A 16,781-nucleotide genomic window follows, 5' to 3' on the forward strand; every position below is an offset into this window, starting at 1 on the left:
AGAGGCAGAAATTCTTCTTTCTGATTTCTGAAATCCTCAGTTCTGGCTTTTAAGACCTCAAATAGATTGCATGAAGAGACTCCCCTCATTGCTGAAGGCAGTCTTCTTTGTTGATTGTAGATGCAATTAGCCATAGATGGCTATGGACTATAGCTGCAAATCCATCAATGAAATACCTTCACAGCGGCAATCAGGCCAATGCTTGCTTGACCAAACAATTGGACACCATAACCTAGTTAACACTTGAAGTCAACCATCACACTTGGCTTCAGGGCAGTTTCACTGTTTTCTGATATAGTCATTCAGCAAAACTTTACCCAGGCCTGAAAATGTAGAGCTGTGTTCCAGCAGCCATGTTTCTTAAAGATGATTGTATAATGATATAGCTTTCACAATGTGCCTGTGTGATTGTGAAAACCTTGTGTCTGATGCTCCTTTTATCTACCTTGTCGACAGACAAGTAGAACATATGGAATAAAAATAAATAATAGGGGGAACGAATGTTAAAGTAAATTTAGTTTGAAATGCTAGTGATCCATGAAAGGGAGGGGTGAGGGGTATGGTATATATACATTTTTTTCTGTTTTCTTTTTATTTCTTTTTCTGAATGGATGCAAATGTTCTAAGAAATGATCATGATGATGAATATGTAACTATGTGATGATATTGTGAATTACTGATTATATATGTAGAATGGAATCATCAAAAATTACAAATGTTTGCATTTGGTGTTTTTTTGATATTTAAAAAAAAAATTAATTAAAAAAAAAACTTTACCCAGACTCTGCTCCTTGTCTGCCACAAGCACAGCTGCAAGTGCTGCAGGGCAGTACCTCCTGCTAGCAGTGGGGCCAGTACTTCTGGCTGGCACATAATGTGCCTTCTCTTGAGTGCCCTCTGTGAAAACAACTCCCCGTGGAGTCGAATAAGGGGAGACCAGGCATGAAACTTAAATTCTTGGAGGAGAGGTGGACTTTAAACAAGTAAATCTACAAACCAATGGTTAGATATTTTATAAGTTTAATAAAGGACTTATGGGGAGGGGGGCCCCCCAAAGAGCAGTCAGAAAAAGGCACTCAGAGGAGGTGGCATTGTAGCAAAATGGAAAGTGCACTAATTGGGCACAAACCCTGGGTTCAGATTCCGTCACTTGACAAACAAGGACATGAGATCTCAGCTCTGTCTTGCTCAGAGGCCGATGGGACAAAGCAAGTTGGCAAATATGACTTCAGTTTATAACACACTTAGCGAGGCAGGGGTCAAAAATCCGGGTGGCCATCGGGGCTTGGCAAGTGTGGAATGAATCCTGCTGGCCGGGAGTGAGGCCATAGGGAATGGTGGAGACTGTGGGAAAGGGTGCCCGAGGCCCCAGCCACTGGTTATCCAGGGAGAACATCTGCCTAGTATGGGCAGTTGCTCAAGGGAAGCTAGATGTCTGCTGTGGTGTGTTTTCTGTGTTGGTGACTAATCCAGAAATTGCTGGCACACCATGAGGCACTAACAAAATGTGTCTAAGGGCTGGTTTGGCCCCTGGTCAGTCAACTTGGGACTTATTGTGGGGAGCTGTTTGCCATCATCTATGATCTTAGAGAGGGGAAGTTCATTTCTGATCTTAGAGAGGGCAAGTGGAGAGCAGGGGGCCCAGGCTCCCAAGCAGGCCCCCCATAGTGGGCCTGCCCCCGGGCCCCAGGTGCAGAATTAGGCTAATCTGGAATGAGACGGGCTCCCTGCCTGGGTCAGGGAAGCCGATTAGACCTGGGCTGACATAAAGGGGGGAGGGCAGACACTGAATCAGTGTCGGGAAAGGGATGGGGAGCGACAGGGGAGGGCTGAGAAGGAAGTGAGCTCTGGGTGCTGGGAACTGCAGGTGGCCAGACCCTTGTGACTGAGTCAAGCTCCTTCATAGCAATTATGGCCCTGTAGAGTCCCAAGTTAACATAGAAGAAACAGAGTGGGGCTCGCAGACCCCACAGGGTGCATTCCCAGGGTCCTCCCCTCAGGCCCCAGAGACCCCTGGCACCCCATGCTCCATTCTGGGGCTGGGGGAAGGGTGAGACCAGGGACAGTGTCCCTGCCTTACTGCCTTCTTTCCTCCCCACATTCATTCATTCACCCCCATAACCCTTTCTGGTGGGCCTGCCGTGTGCCAGGCACACTCCAGTGGCCTGGGATTCACCGGTGGACAAGACATGCAATTCCAGCCTCGCGGGGTTCCTGTTCTTTCTGGGGGCAGAGTCGGCAGTAGAGCTGGGTCAGAGGACCAGGAGGTAGGACAGAGTTCCCCTCAGTCTCAAAGAGAAAATGCCTTTTGAGCCAGATTGCAGGGGAGGGTGTCAGTCCTGCAGGCCCCTAGGACAGCCCTGAGGCCTGAGCTTGATTGAGCACATGGAAGGAGCACGGAGGCCTGAGTGGTGGGGCCCAGAGCTTTCCAAGCTGCCAACTCCAGGCTGACACTGACCGATGCCTTCTGGCAACCTGCTTGGCTCATTTGTATCAAGGAGGGTGAATCCCACTGTCCTTAGGGTTTCCTGAGTCCATCAGGAAGCCCGGGTACTCAGGCCTGGGCAGCTGGAATGTGCTAGCACGGCTCAGTGCCCTCAGGTGGCAGGAGCACAGGCCTGTCTGCTCTGAGCCCACCAGTTCTGTCATCCTGCAGCCTGACTCTCGGGCTGGCAGGGCGGGGGGGCGCCCCATGAAGGGCGCAGGGTGTGGAGTTGGCTGTCTCTCTGCCCTCCAGATCAGAGCCCCTTCTGCAGATGAGGGAACTGAGGCCCGAAAGAACCCAGGGCCTTCATTTTCGACTTAGTTTCCCATCCTACGGCTGTCCATTCCTCCCAACTCATTTACTCATTTGCGCACTGAACAGATTCCACATGCCATGGGCCAGGAGCTCACGTGGCTCTCCCAGAGAGTAAAGCCAAATCACCTGATGGTTCCTGGAGCGAGGGGCACCCGATCTGTGGGGTCCCTGCCCAGGGGTAACCCCTGCCCTAGTCAGTGAGGCTGTGTCCAGGGAGGTGAGGAGGAGGGAGCGTGGAGGCCTGGGGGGAAAGGGGAGTGGTTTGCAGTGAAGGGTCATGGTTGGGAGACACCCGAGCAGGGCCTAGCAAGCCATGTCAGTGACTGTTTATTGGAAAACCAATGGGAAGCTCTTGGAGGATTTTAACTCGAGGGAGCAGGGGTGGTCAACTTTGCATTTCCAAACTGGCCTTGGGCTGCAAGGTGGGGCCCAATAGGTGACAGGGCCAGGCTGGCTCAGGCATTGGTGCCAGCCCAGGTGACTAGTCAAGGCGACAAGGGACCAAGGGAGCTTTCCATGGCTCTCTGCTTCATCATTGCTATTCTTGAGGATTTTTTTATGGAGCCACTAGGATTTAGTGGAACAGATCTTCTGCTGGGGGTATCTGAAAGCTCCACATTCCTTTGGGGAAATTCCAAGAGTGTTTGAGATGGACTTTTCCCTCCACTGGGGGTAGCGAGGGGACCCACTGGTGCTGACCTGTGGTGTCCCTGCGTCTGGGGTATCTTCATCTTATTCCTGGGGGCCCAGGAGGAAGGTCAAGTTTCTAGAAAACAGGCAAATTAGAAAATGATTGTCTACTTTGCCATCATTTTCTTTCATTCTGAGCACACCATTACCAGCATCCACACTAGAGGAGATGGGGTGGCCAGGGCTGGCTTCCAGGTGCTCTGCTGCCCGGAAGCTCATTCCAGACACAGGCAGGAGGGGGCTGCGGGCGGGGGTGCGGGGCCTGTGGGGCCACAGAAGGGAGCATCTCGTGGGCGGTGCTGAGGAATTGAGTGTCTATTCTAAAGGCAGAGAGAAGCCACTGTAGGGCCGTGGGCACAACAGTGAGACTTGGCAGAGTTGAGTTCTGGAACAGTCCTTCAGGCAGCTGTGGGAAAAGGGGTTGGAGGTGCCAAGTGGGGCCAGAGGTGAGAAGGTCCTGTGGCCTGAACCAGAGCAGGGGCCCTGGGGATGGAAAATGTTTTGGTTTCTAATTACTGGCTATGGCAGGGGAAGAAGTCTCCAGTTTAATAGCATCTCCTGCATTCAAAACTTTTTTCTTAATGCAAAATGTTTCGTGCAGCTTTTCAAGGATGTGGAAACTCTTGGGGGAGGGGGATTCCCTCAGTCACCGGCCAGACCAGCGTGAGAAGTCAGGGCGCCAGTGAATAATCCAAACTCCAGGCTGAGCTGGCCTCACCAGATTCCAGGGCCGACCCTGGATTTAGCACTTCTTGGTGGAATAGAGATGTTCCTTAGCATTGTCGAGAGAAATAATTGAGGCAAGTTAGCACAAAGCTACTGCTGCACGGCTCCTTGGCACTCAGTGTTTGTGGAATCTGAATCCAGCTGAGAAAGATACAGTGCACCAACCTCTTGCTTCCAGAAATGTGGGTGTCCCTTGCAGGAGGTGTGGCCATTTGCTCTTGGGTTAGATAGCAGATTCTTTAAGTGACTTTTCCTGAGTAGCCTGCTCTGCACTGGGCTGGTGAGGCTGAGAAATCCAGAGAGAAGTAAGACCCAGGTCCTGGTTGTCTGACAGGGGAGGCAGACAGGAAAGCAAAGAATGATCTTAGATGGGGGGTAGCCTGCGGTTGAGGGAGCCCAAAGAACCAGGGCGGCTCCAGGCCCGGTGGAATGACTTTCTGGAAGAACAGGAAGACCGGGTCAGTGAGAAGGAGCCGAGGCCCCCGGGGAAGAGAGAACAGCATATGGGGGTCCCCAGGTGGGGGCTCCAGGGTCACCCCTGGCTCTGCACCGAACGTCTGGCCAGAGCGTGGCTGTCCTAGATGCCTCTTTGCCTTGGTCTCCTCTCCATAAGGTTGAAATGACCGAAGATACTTCCAATTACACGGTCCCTAGAAGTATTTTGAGTCGTAAATGCCTGAGTAAGAAACCATATTGGCAATTAAAACATTATATTTATCAATTTATCATCCAAAATTTTCTTAATCTCCAACTAGAGGGAAAAACCTAATAATTAAAAAAATAGCTTTCCTTAACATTTCCATAATTTGTTTCCATTTGGAAAAGCCACAACTGTATTCAAACATCAGCTTTCCAGCAGAGAGACCTAGCGCCTCTCCCACCCGCCTCGCCGGCCCGCCCCTCCCCAGCACCCTCCCTGCGGGGTGATGAGTTTCTAGAGGGCCTGGACCCCCTCAGCAGTCATTTGTTTCAATTTTATTTAATACTAATTACTATTTGGAATAGGTGCTAGATCACCTCATTTAAAAATCAAAGTAAGATTTTTTTTTTTAAAGCGGTCATTCCTTTCCAATCCATCTTGTCCCCACCCCCTCCCCAAGATAACTTTTAAGTTATCTTTTTTTTCTTTATAGTGTGCTTTTTAAGTCCAATTATATGCTCTATTTTTTTTCACAATTATATACTCTTATAAGCCCCTCTCTTAGACAGCAACCCTGTGGCTTCTTGGATTCAGCAATAGACACTGTAGATCTTTTCTCAACTTTTTACAGACATGGACCCTTCCCGCATGGGTGGGGGGAAATCAGCAGGACACTTTCCTAAAAACGGGGTGATTGCCCAGGCCTTTAGTGTTGAGCTGTGAGGACATTGCCAGGCTGCCCTCATATATTGGAGCACCAGAGGTGCAAATACTTTGTCCTGGGTTGTCACTTGTCTTTTAACTTTGCTTAGGGTATTTGGGTTTTATTTTGCAATGTAGACATTTTCTCTAATTAATTGAATCTCTCTCTCTTTTTTTTTTAAATAGCTTCCAGGCTTTAAGTTGTAGTTAAAAGTTCATGTTTGATTACTGTTTGGGATTTCGGATTCGCACTTAAATATTCGATCCATTGGGCTTTTATCTAGTGTACAGGCTGAGGTTGGAGTATACGTTTATCTTTTGCCAGACAGCCGCTCGCTCCATCACCTGAGTCTGCCTTTGCCATCGCTAACTTAAGGGGCTGCCCACAGCACACACCACCTGCCCATCTGTCTTTGGGCCTGTTTCTGGACTTTCTGTCTCTTCTGTGGGTCAGGCTGTCATTTACTGGGAACTTGCTATTTAAATGATTGAGGCCTTCCATTGTCTTTTAATATCCGGGAGGGCAGTCTTCTTTCTGGGTTCTTTTTCAGAGTTTCCCTGCTAGTCTCACTTGCTCATTTTTCCATCTGAACTTTAGAATCAGGTGTTCCAGTTCACCTCCAGAATCTCCTTGGTATATCATATCTGGGTGGTTTAAATAAAAATAGCAGTAGCAGTAAACACCCACTTACTCCTCTCCCAGCTAAAATGCTAGACCAGCTCCCATCCCTTTGAATCCCTACCACAGCTGGGCATCCTTCTCCCTCCCAGCCAGGGGTAAACATCTTTTTATTCCATCTGCAAGTACTTGCTGAATAGCTACTGTGTTGGCAGACGCATTCTTGGTCCTAGTGTCACAGATGGGAACAAGAGGGCCAAACATCATGGAAGGCGTATGGGATTTAGTGCCTGTGAAAGTGCTATGTGCTATGGGGGAGAGGGCCCGGGTGGGGCACATGCGATGTTAAAGGAGGGGGTCAGAGAGTCCCCGAAATTGGAGCAAAGGCCGGGAGGAGGGGCCGAAGAAGTCTGGTTTTCCCAGCCACAGTCACCCCCGTGCGCCCCCCTGGATGACAGGTGGATCAGTGCTGTCTGTGTGAGTCTCTGCCGAGCTGGGCGTCAGCCTGTGGGATTCGGCCTGGTTGACACCAAGCAGCTCCTGCCCAGAGGGGAAGGACCCCACAGCCGACTTGCTCAGTCTCCCCACCTTGTGTCTTCTTCCCTGGGGCTGCTGTAAAAAAAGTGCCGCAAAAATGGGTGGCTGAAAGCAGCCCATGAGGTGTCCTTCAGTTCTGGGGCTGGGTGTCAAGGTCCGTAGGGGAGAGTCTGTCTGTCCCCCCCACCCTGCTGGCCACTAGCCAGGGCTTGCCAGCAGTCCGTGACGTTCTCCCCTCTGTCTGTGTCCAGGATTCCTCTTGTTGTAAGGATACCAGTCACTTTAGGTCAGAGGCCCGCCCTCCTCCAGTAGGACTTCATTTTAACCTGCCCAGCTCCATCTGTAATGGGGTCACTGATGCCAAATAAGGGCACATTCTGAGGTCCTGGGGATCAGTACTTCAGCATCTCTTTTTGGGGTTACAAGTCATCCCCTGTTCCAGTTTGCTAGCTGCTGGAATGCAACATACCCAAAACAGAATGGCTTTTAAAAGGGGAATTTAATAAGTTGCTAGTTTACAGTTCTAAGGCCAAGAAAATATCCCAATTAAAACAAATCTATAGAAGTGCCCAATCTAAGTCACCCAGGTAATCATCTGAGTGATTTTTTTAAAAAAGGAACTCCAAGCTGTGTTCCTTGAAGATGATTGTATAATGATGTAGCTGTCACAATGTGACTGTGTGCTTGTGAAAACCTTGTGTCTGATGCTCCTTTTATCTACCTTATCAACAGACGAGTAGAACATATGGAATAAAAATAAATAACAGGGGGAACAAATGTTAAAATAAATTTAGTTTGAAATGCTAGTGATCAATGAAAGGAAGGAGTAAGGGGTATGGCATGTATAATTTTTTTTTCTGTTTTCATTTTATTTCTTTTTCTGAATAGACGCAAATGTTCCAAGAAATGATGATGATGATGAATATGCAACTATGTGATGATATTGTGAATTACTGATTATATATAGAGAACAGAATGATCAAAATAGGAATGTTTGCATTTGTTTGGTATTTAAAAAAATAAATTAAAATAAAATAAAAAATAAAAAAGGAACTCCAAACAAAAAGCCCAAATGAATATACCCAAGTAACCTAAAAGACATGATTACCTGTAAAGTATGTACATATAATCAGAGATGTTAGCACAGATTAATATATTAGAGAGAAGTTATATTTCATAAAGTATCAAAGCTGAAGTTTTAAGATTCCCCCGTGCTGCAATCTTCATGAAACGTAATCTAAAAAGAGCCCAGATGTTAGTAGGAATGTAAGATTGATACGAGTAAACCCCCCGTAATAGAAGTGCATGATGGAAACACTGATAGGTCTTTTACTATGTGAGCACAAACCTTCTCGTTAAAAATGGTTACTGGAACAAACCCACTAAGGCAAATAATCTTTAACACCCTCATTACAAAGTTTGCAACAATAAATTTAACCAACATGAAGTGAATAGTCCACTGCTGCTTATGTTCAAGTCTTGCATTTTGGGCCTTGTGCTAAAAAGTCCAAACTCAAACTCATTCTTAATACATAGTGTGATCATGAAATGACTCTCAGCTATTGGGTGTTTTTAAAAATCAGTAAAAATATTCCTTAAATAACCTTTTGCCCTAGGAATAGCCTTATTGTCTGAGAGAAAAAAAATGCTGTAGCCTGAAAGACAGAAAGAAAACTACAAAAGCAGGACAATGAAGAGAATCTAGATAAAAAGGCAGGACAAAGACAGAGGTTCAATTTCACTATTTTTAAAACTTGCTAGGACCCCTAAACCCTGATCCCATTAGTGTATGGTTATCAGGATGTAGAAGTTCAAACCTATGGGTCTATCTCCTGACTGCTTTCATAAGGTGGGTGAAATGCTCCTTTTCAAGGGCATGGAGGCCTCCTGAATGCATGATTTCTGCAGCCTTCCTGAGTCCCAACACCTGCTTTAAGCAACATGCGCAGTAAGCATGGGGACCAAGTAAAAAGCAGAAATGGAGTCATGTGGGGCAGCAGTAACAATCCCATCAAGGACAGGATCTGAAGAAAATCAGTAGAGCTAATAGGAATCATGTCCTACAGTCGAGGTGCTAAGCAGTAGGGTGGGGACGGGGACAGAGTGGTGAGTGCTGTCCACATAGTAGGAGGAAGCTGAGACATATATTTTATACTATGTTTCTACAAAGAAATCCCTTCGTTTAGGGTTTCGCTCTCAAGTGAGAAGGCACATGGCAAACAGGGTCAGAGTTTCTCTCTCAGCTGGAAGGGCACATGGCGAACATGACGTCATCTGCCAGCTCCCTCTCCTGACGTCCTTTCATGAAGCTCCCCGGGAGGTGTTTTCCTTCTTCATCTCCAAAGGTCACTGGCTGGTGGACTCTGCTTCTCGTGGCTGTGTCGTTCTGCTCTCTCTGACTCTCTCGCTTCCTCCAAAATGCTTTCTCTTTTATAGGACTCCAGTAAACTAATGAAGACCCAACCCAATGGGTGGAGACATGCCTCCACTTAATCCAGTTTAACCACCACTCTTGATTAAATCACATCTCCTGGGAGATGATCTAATTACAAACATACAATACTGAATAAGGATTAGAAGAAACGGCTGCTTTTACAAAATGGGATTAGGATTAAAACATGGCTTTTCTAGGGTGCATACACCCTTTCAGACCAGCACATCCCCTGACATTGGGTCGCGGCGATCTGCAGCGCTGCAGTGAGTGTTCTCTCATGGCTGCTGGCAGCCCTGTGCCTGCCACGTCTTCCGCGGGCACGCTGCCCAGGGGAGGAGCTGCGGGGCCATGACCCTGATCTCCCCGGGGCTCACTGGCAGAGAACCCAGCACCCGCCTGAAGCTGGTGGCCACCCTGGTCTTTCAAATTGCCTCAGTTTCTCTTTGACAAAAGGAGACACGAGGCTTAGTTATTTGCTTCTTCCTGGGGCTTAAAGAGCAGAAAGAACATTTTAAGGACCTCAGAGGTGGGAGCTTTGGGGTACCAGTTAGAGAACGTGGCCAGTAGCTGTGAACAAGCTGCGCCCGGCCGAACCCCTTGAGGGGGAGCCAGGGCGGGCTGAGGACGTCAGGCTGGGTCTGTGCAGCCCTGCTGGGAGGGCCCCGGCTGGGGCGGGTGGGCTGTCCCAGAAGCTGAGCCGCGGCTCCTTGCCTGGACGTGACACTCAGCCCCCGGCCTGCAGCCACCTCTTTGTGCTTCTACCCCCAGGGCTGCTGCTGAACAGGGACCGGAGGATCACCTTGGTGAGTGCCGCTGTCTGCAGGCCCCTTTTCAACCATCTGTGCACTTGTGGCGAGGGCTGGGCCACCAGGCAGTTAAATCCCAAGAATCAGTGCGTCCCCAGGCGAGCGGGGTAAGGCAGGGGTCCCAGGGCTTGCGCTCCAGCTGGAGAACTGCAGTTATACCAGGTGGAGGACAGCTTCCTCATGAAAGGCTTCCTCATGACCCTGGCTTTCCCCTGCCTTTGCTCATTTGCCCTGAAGGTAGGTTCTTCTTATCTACATCTCAGAGGAGGAAACTGAGCCAGAGGGAGGCTAGACAGCTGGCCCAAGGCCACAGTCAGTCCCCAAACAATTAGAACCCCCACGAGGGCCATGCTGGTGTGCCCAGAGCAAATCACCAAGGCCACTCAATGCTGAAATGGATTAGCTGAAAGGGGTGTGGCAGCTGGGGAGGGACAATCAGGGGCTACTTCCAAGAGGAGGTGGCACTTGTGCTGGGCTCCAGTGGGTGGGATGGAGGTGGGGAGGGAAGGGAATGGCCTTCCATGTGGTGGTAACCGCCCAGGGCAAGGCTGGGAGCCAGCTGAGTCTGTTGAGAGGGAGATTCTTGATGGAGGGGTGAAGATGAAAAGAACAGGGAGGGGGCATATAACAAAGGGTTGGAAAAATCAGCGGCCAGTCCGAAGGCATGGAGGTGTGTGACTTGTAAGCGGAGTGCTTGTCTACCCCTCGGTGGCTATGTGACCTTGGGCAAGGTGCTTACCTACTTTGAGCCTCGGTTTCCTCTGCTACCACGTATACAGAAAGAAAGACCATTCATTCTTTCATTTACTCCTTAATGGATACTTAGAGGTGCCACCTGTTCCGCCTAGGTAGGTGGTTGTGAGAACTGGCTGAAGCCGCAGGCACCTCACACAGGGCAGGCACCACGGGTGTTCATGGATGTGTGTTAATGCGATTTTTCAAAAATAGTAAGATGCTTTACACATTTAGGACACTCTGTAGCGGTGGGGAAGCCTTGGCCTCAGAGGAACCCCTGAGAGCCGTTGCCAGCTTCCAGAAGAGACCTGGAACCAGGCAGCCGCCTCGGGGACAGGTCTCTGATCCATCTGCGGTTGGTTTTTGAGTGTGGTGCGATGTAGGTAGGGATCGCTTGTCATTTGGATTCCCAGATGGCTATCCAGCTATTCCAGTGCCACTTGGGTGGTCCTCCTTCCCCTTGTAGCCCATGCATGGTGTTGGTCTCCATGGGCGCGTGTGGATCTTTAGATTTTGAGCTTATTTCCGGATTACCATTAGTAGGAATTCTGGAGGCCAAAATGAGTCTCTTGACTTGGTTCTCCAGATCTGTCTGTCAATATCTGAGCCATGCCAGATTCCTGTTTTAATCCTGTCTTTCAAAACATTATTATACTTAGTAGAGCAGGCCCACACCCTTTGTTCTTTCTCAGATTTTCCTTTCCTATTCTGGCACATTTTCTTTCAGATGAAATTTAGAATTACCAACTTCTGTTAAAAATTCCATTGGGATTACATTAAATTTGTAGCATACTTTGGGGATTTCTTTGTAAAAACTATGAATTGGGATCACCTGCTTTTAAACAAAGGTGCCATTTCAACTCAGAGAGGGCCGGGCAATTGGTTATTCATATGGAAAAGTCAGACCCTAGATATTTGACTCACAACATGCCCAAAGATTAATTCAAAATGGATCTTATATCAAAATGGGAGAGATTCTAGAAGAAAACATAGAGAATATCTTCATGACCTTGAGGTAGACAAAGATTTTAAAAATAGAATTCTCACACACACACACGCACATACACACTTGTATGCTGTCAATCAAAGAAAATATTGATAAATAGGGCTTCATTAAAATTTAGCATTTTCGTACGTCAAAAGACAACATTAGGAGGAGGACTGGGGGAAGAGGGCAATGTAGAAAGGTTCAGGAATCAGTCCCTCCACCAAAACAACTGTCGAACTGGCAGGAACTGTCTGAATCAACTATTTTGAAACTCTGGAGAGGTGGTTCACTGTGCAGCATGCAGAGATGAGCTGGAGGAAGAGGCCGGTAAATTGCATAAATATTGGAGAATTTCACCCTCCATGAAGTGGCTACCATCCCCCATATACACAAATTACCTAATCTGATGCAAAAAGAAATAGAAAGTATCAGCAAACCTATAACAAGTAAAGAGATTGAATCTGTAATTAAAAACCTTACAACAAAGAAAAGTCCAGGATGGATGGTTTTATTGCTGAATCCTACCAAATATTTAAAGAAGAATTAACACCAAACCTTCTAAAACTCTTCCAAAAAATATAAGAGAAGGGATTACTTCCTCATTCGATGAGGCCAGCATTTCCCTGATACCAAAGCTAGATAAAGACAGCACAAGAAAAGAAAATCACAGACCAATATCCCTTATGAATATAGCTTCAAAAGTCCTCAAAAAATACTGGCAAACCCAATCCAACAGTATATTAAAAAGACTGTACACCGTGACGAAGTAGGGTTTATTCCAGGAATATAAGGATGGTTCAACATTAAAAAAAATTATGTACTATACCACATTAATAGATGTACCAAAAAAATACATGTTGAAACAGATCATCTCAACTGGGACCGAAAAAGCATTTGACAAAATTCATATCCTTTCATGATAAAAATACTCAGAAACTAGGACAAGAAGGGAACTTTCTCAATATGAGGGTTTTATAAAGAATCCACAGCAACTATACTCAATGGTGAAAGGCTGAAAGCTCCCCCCACTAAGATTAGGAACAAGACAAGGATGCCCACTGTCACCACTGTTATTCAACTTTGTACTAAGAGAAAGAAATAGGAGTCATCCAAATTGGAAAGGAAGAAGTCACATTATCCCTATTCTCAGATCACCTGATCCTACATAGAGAAAACTCCAACAAATTTGCAAGAAAACTACTAGAACTAATAAAAATTCAGCAAAGCTGCAGGTTATAATATAAACACGCAAAAGTGAGTTGTGTTTCTGTATGCCAGTAATGAACATCTGAAAAGGAATTCAAGAAAACAATTCCATTTACAAAAGCATCTAAAAGAATAAAAGACCTAGGAATAAGTTTAACTAGAGAGGTGAAAGACTTGTATACTGAAAACTACAAAACATTGCTGAAAGAAATTAAAGAAGACCTAAATAATGAGAAAAACATCCCGTGTTCGTGGATTGGAAGCCTTAATAGTCTTAAGATATCAACTCTGCCTGAAGTCATCTACAAATTCAATGCAATGCCTATCAAAATCCCAGCAACCTTTTTTGCAGAAATGAAAAAGCTGATCCTCTAATTCATATCTAATGGCAAGGGACCCCGAATAGCCAAAACAATCTTGAAAAAGAACTAAGTTGAAGGAGTCACACATTCTGATTTTACTACAAAGCTACAGTAATTAAAACAGTGTGGTGGTAGTCTAAGGATAGGCATATAGAACAATGAAATAGAATTGACAGTCTAGTGTTAAATCCACACATTTAAGCCCACTTGATTTTCCACAAGGATACCAAGTCCATGCAAGGGTGAAAGAGTAGTTTCACAGTGAATGTGGCCCTTTACCAGTCACCTATACAAAAATTAGTTCAAAATGGATCAAAGACCTAAATGTAAGAACTAATAGTATAAAACACTTAAAAGAAAACAGGAAAATATCTTCAGGAACTTGTAGTAGGCAGTAGATTTTTAGATTTTGCACCAAAGGAAAAAATAGATAAAATAGATTTCATCAAATTAAAAAACTTGTGCATCAGAGGTCATTATCAAGAAAATGAAAGACAGTCTACAGGATGGGAGAAAATATTTCGACACCATTTATCTGATAAAGGTTTAATATCCAGAATATATAAAGAAATCCCACAACTCAACTACAAAGCGACAAACAACTCAATTTAAAAAATGGGCCATGGATTTGAATAGACATTTCTCCAAAGAAGAAATGCAGATGGCCAATAAGTATATGAAAAGATACTCAACATTATTAGCCATTAGAGAAATGCAAATTAAAACTATAGTGAGCTAACACTTCATACCCAATAGGATGACTATTATTTTTAAATAAAATTTTTAAAAGAGTCTGGAAATAGTGGTGAAAATTACACAGTATTGTTGATGTACTTAATATCAAAGAATTGTCCACTTAAAATGGTTAAAAAAAACTGAAGTAAGTGTTGTTAAGGATGTGGAGAAATAGACACCCTTGTACATTGTTGGGAAGAATGTAAAATGGTGTAGTTGCTGTGGAAAACAGTTTGGCAGTTTCTCGGAAAATTAAACAGAATTTCCATATGAACGCTCCTAGATATATGCACAAAATAATTGAAAGCAGTGATTTGGACAGATTTTTGTACACTAACATTCATTGCACCATTATTCGTAATAGCCAAGAGGCGGAAGTAATCCAAGTGTCCATCAGCAGATGGATGGATAAACAAAATGTGGTCCACACATACAATGGAGTAGTATTCTGCTATAAAAAGAAGTGAAGTGCTGGGGAACTTTGAAGACATCGTGTTGAGTGAAATAAGCCAGACACAAGGACAAATATTGTATGATTTCTCTTATCTGAAATACTTAGATAAGCAGATTCATATATAGAGAAAGCTGAATAGTGGTTACCAGGTGTTGGGGGTGGGGTAGGGGAATGAGAAGTTATTACTAAATGAATATGAGTTTTAGTTTGGAATGATGGAAAGAGTCTGGAAACAGTGGTGAAAGCTATGAAGTACTGTCAATATACTTACTGTCAAAGAATTGTTCACTTAAATGGTTAAAATGATTTTTTGTTATATATATATTTTTTCATAGCACTGTAATATATATTTTGTAACTAAAAAGAAACACGTCTTAAGTGCACAGGTCTGGTAGAATGCTCGCTTCCATGCAGGAGACCCAGGTTCGATTCCCAGACCATGCAGCCCCCCAAAAAGAATAAATAAATAAATACTCTTTAAAAACAAAACAAAGACAACATTAAGAGAATGAAAGGCAAGCCACGAAATGAGTGAAGTTATTTGAATGCATAGGTTTGCTAAAGGCCTCATACCCATACTCCTACAAAATCAATAAGAAAAAGACTGACAACCTCATTTTGAAAATCCTGCAAAAGACTGGAGCATGCATTTCCTGAAAGAGCTATGAAAATGGCCAGTGTGCCTGAAAGGCGCTCATCATTAGTTATCAGGGAAATGCAAATCCATATCCAGCAACTACCTCTGCATCTCCCTCCCTACACTAATAGGTAAAACTGAAAGGCCTGACCCCACCAATCTCAGCAGGGACTTGGGGCAAGCAGTACTCTCACACGCTGCAGGTGGAAGTGTAAAGTGATACAGCCATTTTGGAAAACGGAATGCAATCCCTCTGACCCAGCACCTCCACTCCCAGATCCATGCCCAGCAGAAATGGGTGCTGTGTTCACCAGGGACGTATATGGGAAAGTGCACAGTAGCTCCATTCCTAATAGCCTCCCACCCTGGGAATAACCCAAAGGTCCATCAGCAATAGAATGTATAAACTGTCATGTATTCACAGAATGGAATACTACACAATATGTGAAAAATAAGGAACTATTTTACATGCCTCAACTTGGAAGAATCTCACAGACACACTTACGGAGCAAAAGAAGACAGGAACTAAAGAGTCCGCACATAGGATTCATTTTTATGAAGTTCAGAAACAGGGAGAGTTACTTTGTTGGGGATAGCGGTCAGAATAGCAGTCTCCTGGGAGAGGGTTGAGCAGCAGGAGCACAAGGGGTCCTGTGGGCCCCAGCTGGGCTTCGTGCCGAGCTCTGCACAATGTCACGGGGCTGTATCCAGGTGTAAAAGCCACCAGATCTGTGGGCTTTGCTGTAAATTACACCTTAATTTAAAAAAAAAAAAATGATCTGGGAATAAAGGTGGACCAGGAAAAGAAGCTAAAGAGAGAGAGAGATGTAGAGGAAGAGTGAAAAAAAGAGAAGATGAAAAGAGAGAGAAGGGCACATTCCGCAGCTGTCACTTATACACCTTCTGGGCAAAAAGAGCTCCACATTGTCGCCTTTCAGGAAATTGTTGCAAAGCTCAGACTCACGCTGTCTTGTGGAGGCACGGGGCAGTGGGTGCCTCTCCGCCCGTGCCTCAGGGGCCCAGACTTACTCTAGTTGAGATCCGACCAAGCCCGCAGGTGAGCTCCTGGCCAGGACTGGGTAATAAAGCAAAGCTCCAAGTGGGTAAAGCTAGCCTGGAAGCCCAGGCCTGGCTTTGGGTGCTGACGCCATCTCCTGTCACCGGCTGCCTGCCACACAATTACTCAGCCTTTCCAAACCTCTACCCCCTCCTCCAGAAAGCACTTACTTTTAATACAAGCATTAGCGCCAGTGCCCAAGCACAGTCATCTCCTGGGCAGCTGCAACAAAGGACCACAGGGCCTGGAGCTTATTCCACGACACCGAGCTCTCTCAGTGCTGCAGCCCAGAAGTCCAAAATCGAGTACCAGGAGGGCTGACCCACCTCCGGCCTCTCTCCTGGCCTCTGGTGCCCATCGCTGTCCTTGGCACTCCTGGGCTCATCCCTGCCTCCGTCACCACGTGGCCTTTTCCTCTGTGTCTCTCCCCCGGGTCTCCTATAAGAACCCCCTGTTGGAGTAAGGCCCACCCTGCCCAGTATGATCTCTCCTCCATCCTCATCTTCATTTCATCTGTAAAAACCTTCATTCCGGGTAAGGTCATATGGTGAGGTTCTGGATGGATGTGAATTTTAAGGGAGACTATTTTGGGGGAAGACCGTACCAAATAAGCCCCTCCCACATGCAGGCACGGACCCAGGTGCCTTGTGGAC

General features: G+C 46.0%; 1 protein-coding gene across 2 annotated transcripts in view; it reads left to right on the plus strand.

Annotated features, from left to right (window-relative positions):
• SERHL2 (serine hydrolase like 2) overlaps positions 1-16,781 on the plus strand; it is a 32,945-nt gene that overhangs the window by 5,828 nt on the left and 10,336 nt on the right. For both annotated transcript variants that reach the window (XM_077169069.1, XM_077169068.1), the window contains exon 9: positions 9,917-9,951. In XM_077169069.1, coding sequence (XP_077025184.1) covers positions 9,917-9,951 — 35 coding nt within the window. The remainder of the gene's footprint in view (positions 1-9,916; positions 9,952-16,781) is intronic.

The sequence above is a fragment of the Tamandua tetradactyla genome, chromosome 7, assembly GCF_023851605.1.
Source record: "Tamandua tetradactyla isolate mTamTet1 chromosome 7, mTamTet1.pri, whole genome shotgun sequence".
Classification (NCBI taxonomy): Eukaryota; Metazoa; Chordata; class Mammalia; order Pilosa; family Myrmecophagidae; genus Tamandua; species Tamandua tetradactyla.